Source organism: Nomascus leucogenys, chromosome 17 (assembly GCF_006542625.1).
Source record: "Nomascus leucogenys isolate Asia chromosome 17, Asia_NLE_v1, whole genome shotgun sequence".
Taxonomy (NCBI): domain Eukaryota; kingdom Metazoa; phylum Chordata; class Mammalia; order Primates; family Hylobatidae; genus Nomascus; species Nomascus leucogenys.
In genome coordinates this window covers 81,726,662-81,750,680 of record NC_044397.1, presented here as the reverse complement: position 1 = coordinate 81,750,680, position 24,019 = coordinate 81,726,662, and the positions used below count along the sequence as shown (strand labels likewise).

Genomic DNA, 24,019 nt, shown 5'->3' with positions numbered 1-24,019 from the left:
CGAGCAGAAGGTTGCAGTGAGCCGAGATCGCGCCACTGCACTTCAGCCTGGGTGACAGAGCAAGACTGTCTCAAACAAACAAACAAAAAAACAGGATGGTCTCCCAAAGTGCTGGAATCACAAGCATGAGCCAAACACCTCGGCCTTAAAGCACTTTTAAACAAGAAGAAAAAAGGAAGGACTCTCAGTATTGTCTTCCTTTACAAAAATTCCCCTTCTACAACTCAAAGATAGGCAATTGCAAAATGTCCCAAACAGTAAAATTAGAGCTAGAGATCTTTTTTGCTTGAAAAGTAGACAATAGTGTTAGTTTCGGATTATCTGTACAATACAGTTAAAATGTGACGTTTAATATAGTATAAACTAAGAATTCTGTGTTTTACAGACTCCCACCTACTAGAGATCCTTTTTACCAATTCCTGCTTGGCGATTTGGATGGAGCTCTTTTACAATATTGTACAATATTGCTGATTAAAACTGTGCTTACAGATTACACAAAGCCATGAGGACTGGGTTGTTTTCCATGACACTTAGTTGAAAGGTATTCTCATTTTAAGTTCTAATAGATACTGCCAAATAGCGTGCCAAGAAGTCTTTGCCAATTTACTCTTTAGCTATATGAGTGGCCATGCCTCCACAACCTTGCCAACACCAGATACAGCCAATCTTATTCATTTTTCTCCAACCTCATAGGCAGAAAATGTCATTACAGTTGGCACTTCCCTAATAACTAGTTAGATTAGGGTGTTTTTTTGTTTTGCTGTTGTTGTTCTTTGAAACAGGATCTCACTCTATCGCCCAGCTTGGAATGCAGTGGTGCAAACCTGGGCTCAAGCCATCCCCCCGCCTCAGCCCCCCGGTTAACTGGGACTACAGGCACGCACCACCATGCCTGGTTAATTTTTGTTATTTTTTGCAGGGACGGGGTTTCGCCATGTTGCCCAGGCTGGTCTCAAACTCCTGAGCTCAAGCGATTCACCCACCTTGGTCTCCCCAAGTGCTGGGATTACAGGCATGAACCACCGTGCCCAGCCTAGATTGGGTATCTTTTTGTACACAGATTGACTCTTCAGCTATCCCCTTCTGAACTGCCACTTCTCATCCTTCGTTCATTTTTAAACTGTTTCTACCTCTTTGGAATTAGGAATTCATCTCCTGGTCTATTATTTCCTTTAAGTATGATCTCTCTTAAGATAATTCCATAACTAAACACATTTTAGGGATTCTAAGATCCATGCACCTAGATATAAAGCAACAATTCTTAACTTATTCACAGTGCATAACCCATATTTTACAAAGAAATGTGAAACACTCCTATGTCTCTGTATATATGAAACATAAACCATAAACCATGGGGTCATACAGGAATAGGCACATCCATCCCTCATTTTCCACTGCCACATGGTAAATACACAAACTTATTAGTGAGACAGTATCACTTTAGTACCAGATAATCCAAGAAGTCCTTTACAGACATTATCATTTAATTCCCAACAACCCTCTGCAATAGGTCTTATTACCCTCATTTACAGATTTTAAAAACAGAAATCTCAGAGTTTAATCAGTTTGCACAAGATCACAGGGCTAAACAAAGGTTCCTACTGAGGCCTGTGTAACTCCAAGCAAGATGCCACTGGCCCACCCTACCACTGTGCTGTACTGCTGTCCCCAACTTTAGGTGGTAGTACGTGCACACAGAAATGTCTATCACATTTTTCTCCAAAGGTTCATTACATCACTTGGGATGTCTTTAACAAAAATCATATAATACCAGGAGCTTTAACCAGCACCATTGATTGTCTTGCCACAGCTAACCTTAAAAAAATAACATGGGCTCAGTCAACCTTATTATAAGATTCCTAGTCCTGTATCACAATTTGCCTTAATTACCCTCTCAGAGGATATCCTAAGAACAGCTGTGAACTCCATGAAATGTTTTGTGAGCATAGCCAGTCCCATGCTTATGAAGTACTGAAGAGGCAAAAAAAAAGTTCAATGGGATCTCTGGTGAGCATTTTCCAAAATTAACCTAGGCATCAGTCTTCCATGATAATCCCAAATCAGCATTTGCTAAATGGCATGAACTACTTAGCTCCTAAAGTTAAACACATGAAGAATGAGAATAATGCAGTCACTCCATCATGCATGCAGGCTGCTCTAGCTGCCCTCTCCGCTCAGCCTCAATCACCATTCTGCCTCACACTCCAGCCTCTTTAATCTCAAACAGCTTGTATAGTTCCCACACACACCCCAGGATGTTTCACACTTACATGACGTGGCTCCTGCTGTCCCTTCTGCCTCTTCCCTCCTGGGTGCACACGGTTATTTGCCTCTGCCTATTTTCACATTCCTCTCTGAATGTATTTCTCACTGGTAACAACCAGGCTAAGCCTAATAATGCCCCCTCCTCCTATGTTTCTGGGGCATCTCACATATACCCTATGACATATTCACAACTTCTCTTTACTTGGAGAGATTTTAACCCACCTTTAAGATCACTGCCACAGTGAGCCACTATTACTGTTGAAAAATAAAAAGACTGCCACCCAGGAATCAGACAGAACAAAGTGAAAGCCACTGTACTCCATGTCTTTCTTCAGGACAAGGGTCTTACTACCTTTATTTTATTTTATTTTATTTTTGGAGACTGAGTCTCCCTCTGTTGCCCAGGCTGGAGTGCGGTGGCGCAATCTCGACTCACTGCAAGCTCCGCCTCCCGGATTCGAGCCACTCTCCCGCCTCAGCCTCCTGAGTAGCTGGGACTACAGGCGCCCGCCACAACGCCCGGCTAATTTTTTGTATTTTTTTTTTTTTGAGACAGAGTGTCGCTTTGTCGCCCAGGCTGGAGTGCAGTGGCGCCGTCTCGGCTCACTGCAAGCTCCGCCTCCCGGGTTCACGCCATTCTCCTGCCTCAGCCTCTCCGAGTAGCTGGGACTACAGGCGCCCGCCACCACGCCCGGCTAATTTTTTATATTTTTTAGTAGAGACGGGGTTTCACCGTGGTCTCGATCTCCTGACCTCGTGATCCGCCCGCCTCGGCCTCCCAAAGTGCTGGGATTACAAGCGTGAGCCACCGTGCCCGGCCAATTTTTTGTATTTTTAGTAGAGACGGGGTTTCACTGTATTAGCCAGGATGGTCTCGATCTCCTGATCTCGTGATCCATCCGCCTCGGGCTCCGAAAGTGCTGGGATTACAGGCATGAGCCACCGCGCCCGGCCGGGTCTTACTCTTCTTTCTAGCCCCTGAAACCTAGCATAGAATCAACTATGAGCACAGGCACTTAATCTATGTTTGTTAAACTAAAAATTTACATAAGATATTAAGTCATTTCAGAAACTCAAAAAATGCAAAAATAGGTAAACTCGCATACAAGAAATACAGAAACTAAAAATTTCAACTGTACTTACTCTCCAAAGAAAAAGCGAGAGCTTCTCCATTTTTTGCAAAACCAGCTGGAAAAAAAAAAAAAAACACATCTGGGGAGAGCTCAGTCACTTCTCAACCAGCATTTTTTTTTTTTTTTTAACCACTATTACCACAGGTTCTCTTAACTAGATTCTCTCATTATCTGCCCTGCTAGGACCAAAAGCTGAGAAGCACCTTCTTTTGGAAGCTAATTCTTAATCAAATTCCTTCTCAAAATGTGGACCTTCTTGAAGTTTCCTCCGCAAGAAACTACTGTTAGTTTCTGAGGTGGGATGCAAAATGTAAGGTGCTAAGTACGGGAGAGCATGAGTCCTAGACATCTTAGCTATAAGGTATCAGAACTCCATCTTTACAGCTTTTTACTTAATTTTTATATACAAGGGGCACAAATGAAATGGGCAAAGACTTGTCAGAGATAGCACATCCATGGTAGAAGAGTGTGTTCCTACAATTATGTGGTCCTCCATGTTTCATGAGATTTCTTAATCAAACGGTCTCACTGCACGCTTCATTGAAAGAAGCTCTTTGTTGTCAAACTTATAACGAATCATGTCAACATAAGAAATTTAGTTTTGAGGCCGGGCGCAGTGGCTCACACCCGTAATCCCAGCACTGTGGGAGGCCACGGCGAGGGGATCACGAGGTCAAGAGATCCAGACCATCTTGGCCAACCAACATGGTGAAAACCCGTCTCTACTAAAAATACAAAAATTAGCTGGGCGTAGTGGCACACGCCTGTAGTCGCAGCTACTCGGGAGGCTGAGGTAGGAGAATCCCTTGAATCCAGGAGGCAGAGGTTGCACTGAGCCAAGATCGTGCCACTGCACTCCAGCCCAGTCGACAGAGCAAGACTCTGTCTCAAAAAACAAAAACAAAGAAGAAATTTAGTTTTAGGTTTTTCAGAGAGCTTTCAAATTTAAATGTCCACATCTTGTGACATAACAATTCCCAGTTTAATAATTTATGTCATAAAAATTCTCAACCAGGTGCTGGGTGCAATGACTCACTCAGGTACTCCCAGCACTTTGGGAGGCTAAGGCAGGAGGATCACTTGAGCTCAGGAGTTCGAGACCAGCCTGGCCAACATGGCAAAACTCCGTCTCTACCAAAAAATACAAAAATTAGCCAGGCGTGGTGGCACACACCTGTAATCCCAGCTGCTCAGGAGGCTGAAGCATGAGAATCCCTTGAACCCGGCAGGCAGAGGTTTCAGTGAGCAGAGATCGCGCCACTGCACTCCAGCCTGGGCGAGACCAAGACCAATTTTTTTTTTAAAATTTAAAAGCTTCTCAACAAGAAGTCTGATGGCATACACGTAGGTACACTTGAATAAAGTTACTATGAAAAGGATGGCTAAATTATTGCACACCTATGCTGAACAATGCATCTGTTGGTTAAAAAAGAGAACTATCTGTACCTACATTGAAGATTCTTCAGGATACATTATTTAGTAAAAGCACAAATTATAAACAGTATGATTTCATTATTATATTCAAAGATGTTTGTGGACACATGCATAGAGCTTCTAGAAAATATATTCAGTAGGCCAGGCGCGGTGGCTCACGCCTGTAATCCCAGCACTTTGGGAGGCCGAGGCGGGCGGATCACGAGGTCAGGAGATCGAGACCATCCTGGCTAACACAGTGAAACCCCGTCTCTACTAAAAATACAAAAAAAGAAAAAATTAGCCGGGCGAGGTGGCGGGCACCTGTAGTCCCAGCTACTCGGGAGGCTGAGGCAGGAGAATGGCGTGAACCCCGGGGGGGCGGAGCCTGCAGTGAGCAGAGATTGCGCCATTGTACTCCAGCCTGGGCGACAGCGAGACTCTGTCTCAAAAAAAAAAGAAAATATATTCAGTAAGTAAGCCCTGGGAACTACTAGAGAGAGTGAGGATTGAAAAACATTTTTCACATTTTATGTATTTTGAATTAATCTGAATGTGCACATATGTAAAAATTATCAACCTGTTTAATATTTATACAATCTGTTGTATCTATGTTGTATCTGAACAAAAAAGGTAATACATGCTCATTGTAAATTAAAAACACACCACCCACAGATTATTACTTGAATCCACATCCCAAAAGAGAACAAAGATCTTCCATGTTTCTGTTATCACCATCAAATCTATTTACCTCCATCCAGCTTCCCCATCTGAATCTCAAGGAGAAAAATACAACGGCTTCCATTGGAATGACTACTGGGTGACGTTGTATTCATCCTTTATACACATTGTCCAACAGGATCCTATGAAGCATCATTTCCATTCTAACCTCCCAAGACCTCAAATTCCTCATCCTCAAAGCTACATCATGCATTTAGTAAGTGGCGCTGGAAATCAAGCCCAGATCTAGACCTCATATCCCACACAACAAACCCAGATCTAGACCTCATATCCCACATCCTGCTGGCTTTTCCCTTCAGTTCAACAAGGACACATATGGCAAGCAACCAGTCTCCTCATCGAGAGGTTTCAGCACAGTTTCTCCTTCCTGCACTCTTCTGTTCCTCAGCAGTATCTCACATTCAAGACATTTTTTTCTGCAAGTCAGGGTCATACCAAACTTGATAACAAGCTGAGGCAGGCACTGTAGACTCCAATCCAGATACCTCTACCTCTTGCAATCTAAGAACACATCCCCAGGAACCACAATCAGCCTCCTGAGACAAAGCCGTGACATCTACCTCTCCATGCCCTCTGCCCTAACCTCCTATCTCCTTAGGCCCCTCTCCAACTTCTCCGCAATCCACTTATATTAAGATGAAGCTACTAAAAAACACATTGAAACAAAAAAAGTCTCATTTTTCTGTCTTAAAACAGGATATCCATGTTTTTATTCTATAATAAGCCCCGGGGCACAGACTACCTGTATACTAGTCTTTTTCCTAAAGAAAGAAGATAAATCAACCCTTCAAAAAAGCCAAACAAGATTTCTGTACTCAGAGAAGGCAAGAAATAGGACATCTCTGCTCTGACTTGCCACTGCAAACATGAATGGGCTCTTGTGCAAGCTACTTTGAGGATTTGGACAACTTAAATGGGAGGGATGAAGTCAGGCAGAGTTGCAGCACCTGGCAATGGGTTCCCGTGATTATCTGGAGGGCCTCGGGCAGGTTGCTTCTACCAGGGTTCTGTGGAGAATCCTTTGGTAAAGCATCTATTGTGCTGTCTCATTTTTATTAGTTTTCCTTTCTTATAATATTTAAATACATCCTGGAAGTAGTACTCTATTGATCAAAGGACTTGCATAGACAGCAGAAAAGTCTTGAAAGGAGTTATTCAGAACAAGTCACCTATCTCAAAATCAACTGATCTAACATATCACCCAGTTTTTGATTAATAGTTTTGGTCACTATTGTGACCAAAGACAGGATTCATAATTGGGGAAGCATGCTACTTTACCAAGGACCAGATTTTTTTAAATATAAAAATGAGGGAATTTAGCTCCTCCCAAAAGATTTCCTGTATTTTAGCAAAAGTTTTATGAACAAAATGGAAGGAATACTTAATTTATGCTAGTGTCCTAAAATAACCAGATAAAGGTATTTTAAACCTGGCTCATGATATCCATAAATGTTTTGGCTAACAGTTTCAACCTCTGCTTGTCAAATCACGCATTTAGACCACCATAGAAGAACTGGACTTGCGGCCAGGTGTGGTGACTCACGCCTGTAATTCCAGCACTTTGGGAGGCCGAGGCGGGCAAATCACGAGGTCTGGAGGTCGAGACCAGCCTGGCCAACATGGCGAAACCCCATCTCTACTAAAAATACAAAAATTAGCTGGGTGTGGTGGTGTGTGCCTATAATCTCAGTTACTCGGGAGGCTGAGGCAGGAGAATCACTTGAACCTGGGAGGAGGAGGTTGCAGTGAGCTGAGATCGTACCGTTGCACTTCAGCCTGGGCAACAGAGTGAGATTCTGACTCAAAAAAAAAAAAAAAAGAGAGAAGAACTGGACTTGGTCTACACTCTTTTGGAACCTAAGATAGGTTCAGACAATTCCCCCAATGTTATAAGAAAGCAGAATGAATTTGTAAGAAAGTGAAGGCCAGGCACAGTAGTTCACATCTGTAATCCCAGCACTTTGGGAGGCCGAAGTGGGAGGACTGCTTGAGCCAAGGAGTTCAAGACTAACCTGAGTAACACAGCAAGACATTCGTCTCTACTAAAAATTAAAAAAAAAAATTAGCCAGGCAAGGAGGCATGTGCCTGTAGGTACCTGTAGTCTACACCTGTGATTACTGCACTCCAGCCTGGGCAACAGAGCGAGACCCTGTCTAAAAAAAAAAAAAAAAAAAAAAAAAAAAGTGAGTTCACACTCACCAGAAATGTTAAAAAACTGCAAGAGTAGATCAACTGGCCGGGAGCAGTGGCTCACATCTGTAGTCCCAGCACTTTGGGAGGCTGAGGTGGGCAGATTACCCGAAGTCATGAGTTCGAGACCAGCCTGGCTAACATGGTGAAACCCTGTCTCTACTAAATATACAAAAAAATCAACCAGACGTGGTGGCGGGTGCCTGTAATCCCAGCTACTCAGGAGGCTGAAGCAGGAGAATCACTTGAACTCAGGAGGCAGAGGTTGCAAGTGAGCCAAGATCGCCATTGCACTCCAGCCTGGGCGACAAGAGTGAAACTCCATCTCAAAAAAAAAAAAAGAGTCGATCAATCATCGTTTTTCACAAACAAGCCTTGTCCATTGAGTCGGAGGCTCTACTAAGGAGATTCTTCCATCTCTAACAGATACGTAAGTACTCAGATATTTCTAGAAACTAAAAAAATGCCAGGCACGGTGGCTCACGCCTGTAATCCCAGCACTTTGGGAGGCCGAGGCAGGCGGATCACCTGAGGTCAGGGGTTCAAGACCATTCTGACCAACATGGTAAAACCTGTCTCTACTAAAAACTACAAAAATCAACTGGGCATGGTGGTGCGCACCTGTGGTCCCAGCTACTTGGGAGGCTGTGGCAGGAGGATCTCTTGAACCCGGGAGGTGGAGACTGCAGTGAGCCAAGATTGCACCACTGTACTCCAGCCTGGCAACAGAGCAAGACTCTATCTCAAAAAATAAATAAAAAACTAAGAAAATGAACAAAAATTGAATAAATGAATTCTGAAAGAAAGGTTATATCCCAGGTTACTCCAAAATTTGTAAATCGTTCTCCTTCTGTTTACAGCAGAGCCAGAAGGCCGAGATTTAACACCACCCCCACTCACTTATTCATCCATCTATATCACTCTCGGTGGTATTCTACACAGCTGATTACACCCTCCTTCTCCACAGGCTTTCTTCATTTATCTCCCAGAAACAGTTTGCCCTGCTTGCTTTCTTCTACTTTACTGTCCTTCCTCACCCTCCTTTGCTGGTCTTTCCTTCATCCTACAGCCATAGGCTCAGTCCCTTGATGATCGTGTCCAATTCCATGGTTTCAAACGCCACAAGCTAATCAAGTCCCCAGATGTCACTTCTACGTCCTATCTCCCCGAGTTCCAAATTGATATATCTGCCTACTAACCTTCTTCACTTAAATTTCTAGTAAGTATCAAAACCATATCGAAACCAAAGTTCCTGTTTTCTACCCAAGAATCTGCTCCTCTCCCAATATTCTCCATTTTGGTAAATGGCACCATCTTCCACCCAGTTACTCTGGCCAAAAAATCTTGTCATTCTTCACTTTTCTGATACTCCTCAGCTAATCCATCAGCAAATCCTGTTGGCTGTTCCTTACAGCTATATGGAGAATAGCCACGACTCATTACCTCCAAAGTTAGTAACATCATCTCCTGCCAGAATATTACAACAGTGCTAAATACAATTTTCAGGTATTTTCTGTTGCAAGCATTTTGAAACCACTACTCCACCCTTCCTTCAATTTGTGGAAGATGACGTACAAAGATAGTCACCATCAATTCCTCTCTCTTGGTACATGATGCCACTCTACCAACTAAAGAGAGAGTCTATTTCCATACCTCCCCTGAATCTGAGCTGGCCTGATGACTTGCCTTAATCAATAGAATGTGACAGAAGTAACGTGCCAATTCTGAGCCCAGCCTTAAAGAAGACTAGCAGCTTCCATTTTCACTTAGGGTAAGATCAGTCAACTCTGCCAGGAAAAAAAAACTCCAGCTTCTTCTGAATCATTTGAAGAAAGGTTACAAGGATGGCCAGTTACATAGCAAAGCTTCCCTGGTCCTTTTAGCCCAGTTTAGTAATGAACCTGAGTGACACATGTGGATCAGAAACCACCACCTAACAAAGAATGAGAAAGAATAAATTGTTCTGAGCCACTAAGTTTTGGGGTGGTTTGTTTATGCAGCAATAGATAACTGATATATATACCATGACCACAACAGAATCAGCTCCCTAAACAACTAATGATAATGCAATAATGCCAGACATTCTAAAGACTTACGCTCCTTTCAGCTTATAGTTCAATAGATTCCTCTAAGAATATTTCTTTCTTTTTTTTTTTTTTTTTTTTTTTTTTTTTGAGACAGAGTCTTGCTCTGTCTCTCAGGCTGGAGTGCAGTAGTGCGATCTTGGCTCACTGTAAGCTCCGCCTCCCAGGTTCACGCCATTCTCTCCTGCCTCAGCCTCCCGAGTAGCTGGGACTACAGGTGCCTACCACCAGGCCCGGCTAATTTTTTGTATTTTTAGTAGAGACGGGTTTTCACCGTGTTAGCCAGGATGGTCTCGATCTCCTGACCTCATGATCTGCCTGCCTCGGCCTCCCAAAGTGCTGGGATTACAGACGTGAGCCACCGCGCCTGGCCCAAGAATATTTCTACAATAACTTTAAACTATTTCCTAATCAAGTTATATGGTCTCAGGATAATTCTCTAAAATATCTATAGTTTATGTACTATATATTCCCCTTCAGGGCAATAAAATTCACAGAATATGTCAATATTTATAACTGTGTTTATTTACCAATACTGAATACTTGCCAAACAGCAATTTCAGACCATGATAAATTACACCCTTAATTTTAATGGAACACTCAAAACTGCGTATGCTTGCCACCAACCAGCCTTCAAGCAAAATTCTGGCAGTCCAAGCCAATTTGTAACATCAGATTTATGGGGCTGAGATCTTAAGAATACCAATCCTACCCCTTGGTCATTGCTACCACACTGCCACCTCCTGTCTTATGACTCTGGAAGCTTGAATCAGAGGCAACAGTCGATAAAGGAAACTCAGCTAAGAATAGCACAGCTAACCATCTTGTCTTTCCGCCTCTCCTTCCTCCCAGACCAAACTAACCACCAGAGTTACTGAATGGATAACTCACACCTTCCAAAAATTAGTTATTGCTAGAAAAGTTGCTGCCTGGATGCTGCTAAAAACAATTATAATGGAGTCACTTCAAATACATGAAGGTAGTTTGACAGCTTCACTTTAAGACAAAATCCCAACCCTATAACCACACATTAACTAAACTTGTGTCGCTCATAATAGTTTCAAAGCATGGCAAAGATCATTTCCCCCTTGCTGACTGCATGAAAGAGGTACACAGGCAAAAACAACAGAGCTACAGAAAAAAAAATTTAAGTCAAGCTCCTTACAGGAAAAACCCCAGATCTCTGTAATTCCAGAAGGTATTTTTAAGCCTTAGCTGATAACCTATTTATTTTGAGCACAATGGCAAAACCTCAGAACAAAATACTATATACCCCTTGTAGTTTATCATAATGGCATCTGGCCTGAAAAGAGAATGTAACTGATCACGCAAATCAAAAGGAAAGCCAGAAACAGAAGCCAAGATTCTAGATTTCCACTGGCTCCAGGCACATGTCATGTTTCTATAACATCTTCCTCAGGGTTACTGTGGACAGCCATACAGTAGAAGCTACTTATCAACATGCATCTAATTTTTTTAAACTCTTATTAATATCAAAGTAAGAAATCTTTCAAGATCTCTGAATTTGTTTTGAGAAAATATGAAATTAGGAAAAAAAATCTTTTCAGCTACAACCACTTAGGACGCTGATCTTAAACTGAGCACTCCAAAGATAACCTAGTTTATAATTATTTAACCAGTCAACAAAGTTTCCTAACATTCAGAACCTCAAGTCTCTGCATGTGTGAGAAACTTTCCCGAATCACAAGATTCACCTAAGTCACACACTGATAAGGAAGGAGTACCACTGCTATTCATACCTGTGTTTAAACGTTCTACATTAAAAACAGCTTTTGTTGTCCTAAGACTTTGAAGTCGGAGGCAGCATTGAAGGGTCATGTGCCCTGGCTAATGGGCACGTTGCTGGTCATGACAGTAGCCTATTCTATCCTTAATACCTATTAAAATGCAACACTAGCTTTTAAATAGCCACTTAAAGTAAGATACATTTAAAACCCCGATGACTTTTATAAGTTCTATCCAATTTACATTTTAAACACAAGACTAATATGGAAATAAGCTCTTCACTTTCTTTTTTGCATTTTCCCCCAATTTTACTGTGGTAAATACATATAAAATTTACCATCTTAATCACTTTTAAGAGTGCAATTCAATGGTGTTAAATACACTCACAGTGTTGGGCAACTATCACTGTTTTCTTTTTTAAGGAAACAAAAAAGAATGTTTGAGCTTAGGTACCACAGTTTATGGTGGTGCATGCCTGTAATCCCAGCTGCTAGGGGGGCTGTGGCAGAAGGATCGCTTGAACCCGGGAGGCAGAGGTTGCAGTGAGCCGAGATCGTGCCACTGCACTCCAGCCTGGGCAACAGAGTGAGACTCCATCTCAAAAAAAAAAAAAAAAAAAAAAAAAAAATCCTACCCTAAAAGGAAGAAAAAAATAAAGGATCCTGCCTAGAAAAATATTAACTATAATATGCTATTATTTTTTCTCCTTTCTTCAAATGTATTTTTTGCTACACATAATCCTAAACAATGCCAACAGCTAAATCATGAGGAAGTTTAATAAAAATATGCTTAGGTTCTTCATCACATAGGAGGCAGCAAAACAACAAAAAGGTTAGGTTCTAAAAAACAGAACATATGAAGAATTATTTTCATAATTTAAAAAAGTAATGGAAATTGAACTAAAACCACCATCCTCTCAGTTCCCCAGTGTCAGCAATTTTCCTCTTCCCTCTCCCATGCCCAACAGCCCACAACATAACAAAAAAGGACATCAGTGCTATTTACATAATCACATAGGGGCACAAACAAGGCCCCACAGGATACCAGCAGCTCTTCCAACCAAACTCAGCTACAACATTTCCAAGTACCAACTATTTTCCACACCCACCCTTACCTCCAAGGTGGAGGGAAAAAAAGTTGAGCCTATACTTCGGAGTCAAAGTCTTCATGTTCTGTATCTTTTATATTTAGAATAGAAAGTGCAACACTATCACAGATATCCAGTGCAATCTTCTCTTTAGTTCAGATGCAGGAGACTTCAATGTCTGTAAAGTAACTGCTATAATCTGCCCCAACTGAGGGGTATCTGAATGCAGAAAAGCCACATTCCTTCCACATTCCCTTGAGACCTCAGTAATTGGGAGCTAAGCTTGGTCTGAACCAAATTCAACCTTACTCCTTCCTGAAAGGGTCCCCCCCAAGCTCCACTGGAAGTCAAAGCCAGGCCAGCCTGCCAAGCCTCCAATCACCTCCTGGGCCTGCTCCCGTTTAGTCAGTGCAAGCCCATTCATCCATCTCAGCGTGCATTCTCCAGCACCAGGTTCCTGACATGCCTTGTATATCAAGTATAAAGGTCACTGCTGCACATGTGGGTGTGCCTGCCTCAGATGCCCACATGATGATGGGATGGAATGAAATGACTGCTAAGCAGAAAGAACTCCACCCTAAAGTCCAGCAGGCTTGGCAAGGATTGGTTTGTGGCATTCAACTATCAGAGCAACCCCCGTCAGTCAGTACAACCTCTTGACCTTCCCTTAGGTGCTGGGCATGTGGTCACCCTGATGCCTTCTCTGCCTGCTTCCAGAGCCTATGAAAATGGTGGAACAGTCCAGATACGGGAAACTGCATCACAGCTCCAAGGGTCAGTTAAAATAATTGTAATACAGATTTCCAGAGGCAGAGAAAAAAGGTTTTTTTTTTTTTTTTTTTTTTTTTTTTTTTTTGAGGTAGAGTTTCAGGCTCTTGTTCAGGCTGGAGTGAAGTGGCACGATGGCTCACTGCAACTTCCACCTCCCCAGTTCAAGCAATTCTCCTGCCTCAGCCTCCCGAGTAGCTGGGTGGGATTACAGGCACCCACTACCACGCCCAGCTAATTTTTGTATTTTTAGTAGAGACTGGGTTTCACCATGTTGGCCAGGCTGGTCTTGAACTTCTGACCTCAGGCGATCCACCCACCTGGCCTCCCAAAGTGCTGGGATTACAGGAGTGAGCCACTGCGCCCTGCCAAAGGCTCTACTTTTAAGACATTTCAACACAAGCAAGGAACATGATTGTTCTATCAGCAAAAAAAATCTCCAATGTTCTCATCCCTGTTTACTTTGTAAGATAGTACTGCATCATTTAAAATCCTGAGCATTTTAATGAACTTGAAAATTTAATCTACATTGTTAAAAATGAACTTGAAAAATGAACTTGAAAATTTAATCTACATTGCTAATAAACTGAAGATACATTGATAAATACTTGCTGTCACTGGTGACATCTTACCTTATGTGCTTTCCTAAAGGGGAACTCCTGTTTATTATAAAGTAACAAGTAACTAAGTATATAAATGCTTTTGGACTAAGCAAAAGCCTTTAAGAATAAAACAGGCAGTTGTTACCAGGTAATGTTTTTAAATTAATCCCCTACACCTGGGGAGAAATTCCCATCAGTTAGCAAAAGAAAAGCAGCAGGGGAAGGCACAGTAATCTGTATTTACATGTAGCTCAATGAATTGTAAAAATCCAAAACATTTCATTTTTAAATTTAGAAACTCTCTCAAATGTTAAAATGCCAGTCCTTGAGGCACAACCATTTGCTTATTTATTCAACATTTTAACAAAATTAAGACATACTGACCAAACATAATAACAACTAGAATTTGCAAAATGGGCTTATGTTTTTTTCCTAACCAATTCAGGCTATGGCTTTAAGCTTCTTTTTAGGGGAATATTACTTCTCCCTTGATTTTCAATTCTTGTTAAACTAAGCTCAATTTATATGAAAATGTGACCCCTACCAAAATTCCCAACTAGAACTATATCTATCCGGTCACTCAAATCCCTTTCAATTATCTTAATGAAATTTAAGTATGAGAACAAGAAAAATCCAAACCAACTCATCCTTAAAAACAAGATTTGTGAAAATGCTTTGCCTGGGAAGAGAGCTGAAATCTACACAGGCATACAGATAAGATGTTTTGTAGCCATCTATTTCTGCACAGCACCAAAGAAATGCATAGCAAACCCTCCTGCTCTCCAGCACACACACTCTCACCAATATCTAACCAGATACACGCAGCCCTGATTTAAATTAACTTTCAGCTTATTGTTTGGCTCAGGTTGGGAGTTGGGGGGATGGGAGAGGGGCAGGCAGAAACCCTAACCCCACCTTGCAAAACCCAGAAAGGCTTAGAGGCCCACCCCGGTGCGACTGGGAGGGAGCAGTGCCTTTCCAATTGGAGTTGGAGCCAGAACCTATGGTGTGAGTTGGCTGAAGGTTTTAAAAAACAAAACAAAACAAAAAAATAGAGCCGGAATCCGGCCTGCTCTAGCGAAAGAAAAGGAGTCTGCACTGCTCCATAAGGCTTCATAAGAAAAAGAAAAAGGGAAAGAGCCATGTCTCCAAAATGCTTCAGAGGCTAAAACAGTCTGCAAACATTCTGTAAAGCGACATCCTACACACATGATCTCGGAGACGAGAAATCCCACCTCCTTAAGTAGTACAAATCTTCCTGTCTTCATCTTTTGGTGGTTGTAAGCAAAAATGTACCCAGGAGGAGTGGGGTGGAAAGCGGGGAGACAAAGGTGCTGATTGCAGGAACCTGTAGAACTTTGGAGTGACTCAAAGGCACTTCTGGGCCAGAGAGGCCCCGGCGTTTACGCACGCGTTCCAATACCCCTGGCGAGCTCACAGGGCAGAGGCAAATTCCTCTCCAGTCGGCCGCGCCCACGGCCTCCTAACCCCGGACAGGGAAGGAAAGGAGGGACCCCCGCGTGTCCGCAGCTGCTTTCGCCTCTCCTGCTCCTGGAGGGGTGGGAGAATCATCCGCTGCTTCCCAAGCCCTGCAGACCCCCCAAACTGCTTGTTGGCACCCATTTCCCGTAGGAGTAATTTGACCCGCTCTGACCAAGGACATTCAGCTGTGAGCTTTCGAGAGATTTTGTAACCAATAACCATAATCCCACGGCAGAGGCCACAGACAAGCTTTCAATTCCTACCCAGCATCATCAACACACACACCCCCACCATAAACTTAAAAGCAAGCAAGGGGAAAAGACCGGAACACCACGCCACACGGCAGCTGGGTAAGCACCAGAGGACAAGAAGTTCTCAGCTGAGTCTCTCCACCCAATAACGGAGTGAGAACAGAATCGGGGGAAACAGAAGCAGCAGCTCACCTTTGCCTTTTTGGGACCGAGTGCTCAACTTCTATGGGTTTCCCGTGCAGTTCTATTTTACCTGCGGACACACAAGAAGTGAGACGGTCGGCCGAGTTCAGCGGCTCTCCCTGCCCGAAAGACCCGCACAGCCCAAGCGGCGACACAAATGGCCTCCTGAGGCCCCCGAAGGGCCCCCGAGGCCCGGACGCGGCTCCAGGCGGAGGGAGAAGCCGACCCCCTCGAGCGGCGTGGGCATTTAACTCGCAGATGATTGGGGAGCAGGGTCCGCTGGCGGGCCCACTACTTGGGTATCAGTCCAGTCTCCAAGCCTCCCCCACCCACCCCTGGGGGCCACCAACACCACGAGGCCCGCAAGAGGGACGCGGCCCACCCTCTCACCGCCCTGGACACGCTCCACAGGACTGACTCGGGGCAGGGGGCTCCCCTGGCTTTCTTCAGGAGGGGGCGCCCTGGCCCTGCCCTCTGCTTCAGCCCAGACCCGCGGGGAACACTCAGCGGTGGGCTTGGGGAGGACAGGGAGTGGCGGGAAAGGGTCGGGGACGGCAGGGGAGACCAAGAACGGGAGAACTGGCAGAGGCGCAGCTCGGCACAGGCTGAACCAGGCGCGAAGAACGGCAAGGCGCCCGCACCAAGTCTGAGTTGATTAAAAGGGAAGCCGAAAGGCACGGGGCTCCCACGGGGACCCCAGCGCAGCCTTCCCCCTGGGCGTCCTGCTCCGCCCGGCATCGTCCCTCGCCCTGGCGGAGCCATACCCGGAGGCCGCAGCCCCGCGCCAGGGCCCGGAGAGCGGCGGGCGGCCAGTGCGTGGCGGCGACTCCCTTCCAAGCGACCAGCCGCCCCCGCCCACCTGCCCCTATCGCTCGTCGGACCGGGGGAGATGGAACGGGGAAACCCGGCACACACTATCTCCTCCCGCAGGGTGGGGAGGAAGCGCGGGGCCGCCTGTGCGAGGCACCAGCCCCGCGGTCTCACTCGGCAGCAGGGTCGAGGCCACTTTCCGTTCTCCACGGCCGGGGGTTTCGGGGCGCAGCACAGACAGCGCCATAGATAACGACCGAGGAAAGCAGGAAGGAACGAGGCACAGGCGGGCATTCTAGCTCGGCCCCCAAGGCCCAGCGTGCCGGGGCCTGGAGCCCGCGCCTGGGCCCGGGCGGGGCGCCGGGGGAGCGCGTCTCCCGCAGCCCCGCGCCCCCCTTAGCCAGCGCCGGGGCTTTCTTGACAGCGCGTCCGCCCTCACCCAGCAAACCCCGGCCGGGGAAGCAAAACCGCGGGCCGGAGTGGGAGCCGGAGCTGAGGAGAGCCCCGGCCCCCACGCGCGTGGGTGTGGGCGCTCAGGCCTCACCCCCGCTGCCCCAGCGCGCCGGGCCTGGGGCCCGCGGAGCCACCCGGTGGGTATGGGCGGGCGGTGCAGGGCTGGGGCGAGAGCCCGGGTGGGGCCAGGCCCGGGCCCACCTGAAAGCGCCTCGATGGCCTTGAGGGCCCAGCTCTCGTCCGGGCAGTCCACGAACGCGTAGCCAGTCTTCACCAGGAAGGGTCCCGACACCGGGATCTTGGCGTCCTTGAAGATACTTTCTAGGTCCGAGGGGGCGGCGTTCTCGCTGAGGTTTCCGATATACAGTTTGTTCATTGTGAAGAGTGGTTGTTTAAAAAAATTAACGAGAAAAACGAAAAATTAAAACCACCCACGGTGATGGATGGATCCAGCTGGTTTTATTCCCCTCGTCTTCTCGCCTTTAAAATACACAAACACAGTAAGAACCAAGCACAAGAACGAGGAGCGAAAAATCAGATCCGAGGCTTGTTTTTTCCTTGTCTAGATATGTTTTAAAAGAGAAAGAAAAGAAAAAGCCTAGCTACAACCCAAACGCATCCACCAGTCTTCCTAAGTCTTAGGAGGAGGCGGGATTAGCAAGAGAAAGGAGGAGGAGGAGGGGAAAAAAACTACTTTTTGTCTCTTCCTTCCCAACCCCTTTGGCTTCGGCCAGCGGACTGTGAAAATATCACACTACGTGAGGCAGGCGCCGCCTCCCCATAAAAAACCCAGAAGGGTGACTGGCAGGAGGGAGGGGAGAGGAGGAGGAGGAGGAGGGAGGAAGGCGCAGGAGGCGGAAAAAAATCCGCTCCGAGTGTCCGGCTTTTTGAATGAGCCACGTGTTCAAACTACAAATCAACGTCTCACGTGAGGAATCCCAGAGCCTCAATTAGAGTGGGTTTCGGAGAAAAAAAAGCGAGCGAGAGGAAGAGGGGGAGGGGAAACGAGATTGGGAGAGGGACTCTGAGAAGGGGGAGGAGGAAGAAGGAAAATGCTAAAGGAACCGCAGCCGGCACCAAGCGGGGCGCTGACGGTCACAACTCGAGTTTGTAAAGGGTTATCTGGTCTGGGCGGATCCTGGGAGGGAGGGCTGGAATATTGATTTTTTTTTTTAAATGAGGAAATGGGTAGAGGTACTAACAGGCAGTTCCTCAGCTCTAGTTACCGTAGTTTTAATCATTCGATTTTTCAAAATAGATTATTAACAACAAAACCAGAGTCACAATCCCGAACTGGCCTGGTGGCTTTAATGGCATTAGAAGTGTAACCCCAGCAAAGCCGCAGGCACGTTTCTAAGGCTGGCAGGGACGGAAACCCTGCGAAGAGGGGTGGGGGAGTGGGTGAGGGGGGCAGGGGGTGGGGGCAAGACAGGCGGGCGACGCGCCCTACCCTGTGCGCCCTTCTCGGGCCCCGGGCACCGCGCGAGTGGGGGTGGCCCGGGCCCGGAGTGGTGGGGGATGGGATCCCGCAGCGTCCTGGGCGGGTGTCTGGGCGACACCTCCTCCGCCTCCGCCTGCGCTCGCGGTGGCTCTCGGCTTCGCGTTTGCCATTGGTTGCGCGATTCAGAAAAGGCTCCAGGATAAATGAGGCCGGGGGCGGGCTTGGCCACTGGTGGGGGAGGGGAGTGCAGGGGCGGAGGTTTCTGGCTAGGGACTGGGGTCGTCGGGGGCCTGGGCCGCTGGAAGAGAGAAGTCAAAGTGGGAAAAGTCGGTAAAGGGAAACCCTCTCTTCCTGTAGTTTTTAAAGGGGGAGGAGTGGAGTAGGCTGGTACTTTTATTTAAGTAATTTTAGTTGGAGAACTTGAGACTTAAAACTGGAAGACCGTCCTGCATTACCCCTAGGTGGTATTCGCATTTGAAAAATTGTTCGAGTCTCTTTCTGCCTCTTTTCTGCCTGGATTTGGCCATGAGAGCCATACATAATTTTCTCTATATGTAATGAGTACAATGGTGGTTGTCTGGGGAGGATTTGGGCCCGGTGGAGCCTTTGTGGGCCAACAAAATGTGAACTGGAGACGAGCAATACGGAAACGAAGGCAGGGCTGGGGTTCTAGTGGAAATCTCCAACTGTCGTTTAAAGATTGTGTACTCCACTCAAAGGTTTCATTTGCACCAGATACTTGTGTGTTTTTAACAGGTATATTTTTAAAAGGTATTGTATGGAAAAGATATAAAATTCTAATGTTTTAAGTGAAAAATTCTATATAACATGAAAATATAGACAAGAATCTTTAATGACTTGGTACTCTTACTGGTAGAAAAAAGGCATCCTGAATAGAAGAAATATTATGATTTACATTGGAAACATCTTCGGTAATTAATTGATACAAGCTTGCCTCTCTGTCAAAACCATTGTTAGCATTTTAAAATGTGTATTTTTCATTTAAAAGATGAATGGTAGACTTAAACATGGGAATTGTTGCATGATATAAAGAGTATTTACATTTTGTCTTTTAAAGGGAACTTACTTAGTAATTTTGTATTAAGAAACCGGAAGGTGTCAGATCATCCATTTTAAATGCAACTGTTCTTTCTTACAGGTTTTTCTTTCCTGCCAAGCGAATCCAACATTTTAAACGTAAACACGCTTTCACAATAATTTCATTCACGTTTAATTTAATGAAATGTTGTTACTTTATAAAATAGGGGGACAGACGTGTTTTTGTGTTACAGTATTTGGAAGTGAATTAAGAGCTCAGCCTTGTAAGAACGTTTTGGTAAAATTTCTCTTTAAGTTTATGGTTAGGTTTAACTTTTTAAAAGCATTTTTTTCTTTTTTTTTAATATAACTTTAGTTCTAAAAAAGAAATGTATTCTTTCTTTTGGCCTCTGTGGTATGCAAAATGGAAACATCAAAAATTATGGATTTATTTTAAATGTACCTGTTGTAGAACAAAAGCCATTCGGAGAAATGTTCTTCATTCATTCATTTGCTAATATTTGCACTTCTCAATACCACTGTAAATTTTACAACCTGTTGATCATGTAACACTTTTAGTAATTTTTCATAAAAACAAATTGTGTCTGTTCAGGTTGCTTCCAAAATCAATTGAACCATGGCTTCTGGGTTGACTGTATTTGCTCGTATTCAAACTGAGACCTAAGGAAATATCTACTTCTAAAGCATGGAATAAATTGTTTATTTTCCATAAATACTAGTCCCTGCTTATCTGGCACTATCAAACAAATCTAACAGCTGGAATTTAAAACAAGTGTGTGCTTTGATGAAATATGTTCCTGGGACTCCTGTTAACCTAATCTTTGTATTATTGTAACAAACTGGATAGTCCATCTAGGACCTTAAAAACATACGTGAGTAATATAAGCTCAGACATTAAAGAGAGAGGTGGATACAGTCCACTCCACTTCCAGTCTTCCAAGCATTTAAGGGCTGAGTCAAAAGATCTTAGGTCTTGCACTAGCACTTCAAGTACAAAGATACCTTTGGTGAATTTTCAAGAATGAATATAAAATCAATTTAACTTCCAGTTTTTTTTTTTAATGAATCTCACACAAATTAACTGGTTATAGGCTACTTCAGCTTCTTCCTGAAGCAGTTGTAGCTCCTAATTAATGTGAACTCCACGAAGAAAGAACTCCCACCATTGTATGTGCTTTGGGATGCGGCTGAGTCTTTCCAATTGCGGTCTGTTTACTCTTTGGACAGCTGCATCTCCTCCTTATCTGCTGAACTGAGGACTGTACAAATGTTTCTTGTGGGTCAGTGTAATATTAAAGAATAGCTATGTTTAGAAGGCCAGTTACCGTTGCTGTACCCACACGTCAGGGGCAAAGGCTGAGTGGGCAGATGGGGGGAAGGGGCTGCCCCCCCCTCCTCACGCCCGGCTTGGGACCAGCCTGGAGTCTCAAGCCGAAACCCTTCACGCGGGTGGGCACACAATGCCCGGCGTGTCGCCTGGGCCTCCTCGGAGGTGCTTTAACAGGCTCTTGCGCTTTTGAACGGCCCTCCTGGACTCTGATCTGTTTAAACTAGAGGCGTTAATAAGTGATAACCTGGATCTGCCCTCCCTGGAAGCTGCCTGCACATATCTTATTGTTTAAAATAAATAAAAATGGTGCCCCGGGAGAGAAGATGGGGTTGTTTCCTTTTTCCTCTGGCTCTGCCCCGAGAAAGAGGGCGGGATCCTCACAGCTCACGCTGGGGAGGGTCTTTCGTCGGCCGCCGGCTCGCCTCGGAGGGCCTGGACCACTGGACCGCCCTTCCCCGGGGCCCTGCCGCGGGACCGCGGGCTTCTGGCTCCTCCTGGGGCTGCGTCCGTGTGCGCGGAGCCGTGTGGCCGGGGCCCTCGCCGCGCCACCCCACCTGAGTCCGCCCGCCAGCGCTGGGACGCACGGGGCAGCGTGGGTTTGGCGGCCCTCCCGCACCTCTGGTCTCAGTTGCCTGTGTGCGCGAGGGGTTCCATAGGGCTCAGGGATGCTTGGTACCCACGGGGGAGAATCCCTCGCCGAACCCTGCGGGTCTGCCTGGGGTGGGGCGGGCCGCGAGACTGGCGCGCAAAAGCGGCTCCAAGGCGGGGCTCCCGCGCTCCCCGGGGCCGGCTTGCCGAGTCCAAGTTGAGCAACCGGCGTCGAGAGAGACACCGCCCCTGCTACGGGCGGGGGCCTCTCCTCGCTCCCGATTGGCTGACGGGGGGAACCTATCGCCGTCGGCCGCCTCCGCCAGAGCGGTTTGCTGGTTTCCATTCATTGGCCCCGGAGCCGCCCCTGGATTTCCATCTTTTGTGGCGCGAAAATAACCCTTTGCTCCCTCGTTGGTTTTGTTGAGGTTGAGGCATGGGACTGTGTTCCCCTCTGCTCGCTCTCGTTTTTCCTGCCCTTTAACAGCTCGCCCCCAGCCCCAACCCCCAAGGAGGAAAGAGGGAGGTAACGCTGAGGATGGGTGGAAAGCAGTTCTGCGTCCGTGGGTGGAGCCCGCCCCTTGGCTGACCGCATGGTGCCCGCACGGTCCCCTCCCTTCCCCCAGCGTCCAGCGCCCGGAGGTTCTGGATTTGCGCCATGCTCAGCAGCTGGAGTCACATCTTCGTTTCCCTACCCATTTCCAACATCTTAGAGTTTATACGTCCTTTTTTACTTAAAACAACTACAACCAACCATGTTCTCAGGTGCCATAACTTTTCTGGGCTTCTAGAGAAATCGGCTCGCCCTGCCCCCTCCCTTCCTAAACCCCTTTGTGGTCCACAGGGTTGTTTTAAGCAAAATCAAACAACCCCTCCAAAAAAAGCAAACGAAAAATTCCGGGTAAAATCAACTATGCTGAGACCACGTTTTCGTTGAAGCTGCCCTAAGACCAATGAAGCTGAGACCGACCTTCAAGGATTAACGATTTCTGTAGCTGAAATGTTTTCATTTCACTGACGTTTGGTGGAGACGGTGAGAAAAAATAAATATGAATTTGACTTGGAAAAGCACAAAACAAACGAAATAATCGTATTTAATTTGATTAACTGAAAAGGCAAACAGCCACAGTGGTGTATTCTAGGTACTGGTGTCTTTGGTGAGTTTGTAATTATATAAATAAATTGCTGTTGGTTTCATCAAAAACACAGATCAGAACTCTGGCCATGACAAAAAAAGAAGGAAGTATAAATTTGTTTGGTACATCTAATTTCATAACAGACTTTACCAACCTTTCATTATCTGGAGAAAAGGAAATGTACCAGTTAAGAATATAAGTTAATTTGTTTGCAGATAATTGTTCATTTTTTATCTTGACAAAATACTCTATTTGGTTAAAAACGGTAAAATGATAATTCAGTAAATATTTAAAACTTTGAGAGAATTGGTTTAAATCAGGGAGTTCAAAGATTTTCTCTGTGTTGTTTACTCTTAGTGATGTTACATCTTGTGATGTTACATCTTCCTCTGTGTGCTTTTGAAAAAATTATTAGTTCTGTGTTAATCTCTAAAAACTAAAGTAACATAAATTGCCATGTACCAAAATTTTAAAACAAATTTTAACAACTGAATTGGTTAGTAAAGAAAAACTACTTTAAAATAGAAGTAATCATTAAACATATTTTATTTGCATTGGTATAATTCAACTACATTTCACTGATGTGGTTGATAGTATTTTTGAACTTGTCATGTAAAATTATTCATCACAAACATTAGAATAACTTAGAAATGGTTTGAGTTGAGTAAATTAAAACTTAAGCACTGAATTTGTAGTATGCAGAAGATTATAGAGTTAATAATTTAGATAATCCTTTATCACCTAAGAAATTTAAATTGTGAAGATATGATTATTTGTGAAATGATTCTAGGTTGGAATTTATATATTCAATTATTTTTATATTTTGGAAATGATACAATAGAAAACTATTGAGGAATTTATTAGAGAAAATTGTAATTGTAAAAAAAAAAAGTTAAAATTAATCATTTAGACAAGCCAAAACTAAAACCTGGGATATTTTTTAATGTTTTCTCAAAATCAAAGATTTATACAATCAATATTTTTTAAAAACAAACAAAAAACTGTTCTGCTTGAGAGAAACTGATTTTTTAAATTTTCAACTACTAAGTCAGGAATTGAAATTTTTATCTGGTAAACATTATGCATAGTTGTTAAAGTAGTAGATAAGCATGAGTACTTTTATTGGAATTATATCTTGTATTAATACTACTTCACTTAGGTGAAAACTTTAAAATACTCATTCTTCTGAAGAGTGGGTGGGAAGGATGAGACCTTCAATAAAGACTCTTTGGTGATTAGTGTGTACATATGTATTT

At 44.8% G+C, this 24,019-nt stretch overlaps 1 protein-coding gene across 2 annotated transcripts in view; it reads right to left on the bottom strand.

Annotated features, from left to right (window-relative positions):
• IGF2BP3 (insulin like growth factor 2 mRNA binding protein 3) overlaps positions 1-17,965 on the bottom strand; it is a 159,974-nt gene extending 142,009 nt beyond the window's left edge. Inside the window, exons 1-2 of one of the 2 annotated variants that reach the window (XM_030796215.1) lie at positions 17,411-17,965; positions 15,956-16,016 (exon numbers count right to left, since the gene is read on the bottom strand). In XM_030796215.1, the coding sequence (XP_030652075.1) occupies positions 15,956-16,016; positions 17,411-17,585 (236 nt within the window). In that variant the 5' untranslated portion in view covers positions 17,586-17,965. The remainder of the gene's footprint in view (positions 1-15,955; positions 16,017-17,410) is intronic. The other variant, XM_030796216.1, reaches the window with a different exon arrangement.
• Between the last annotated feature and the right edge of the window lie 6,054 nt (positions 17,966-24,019).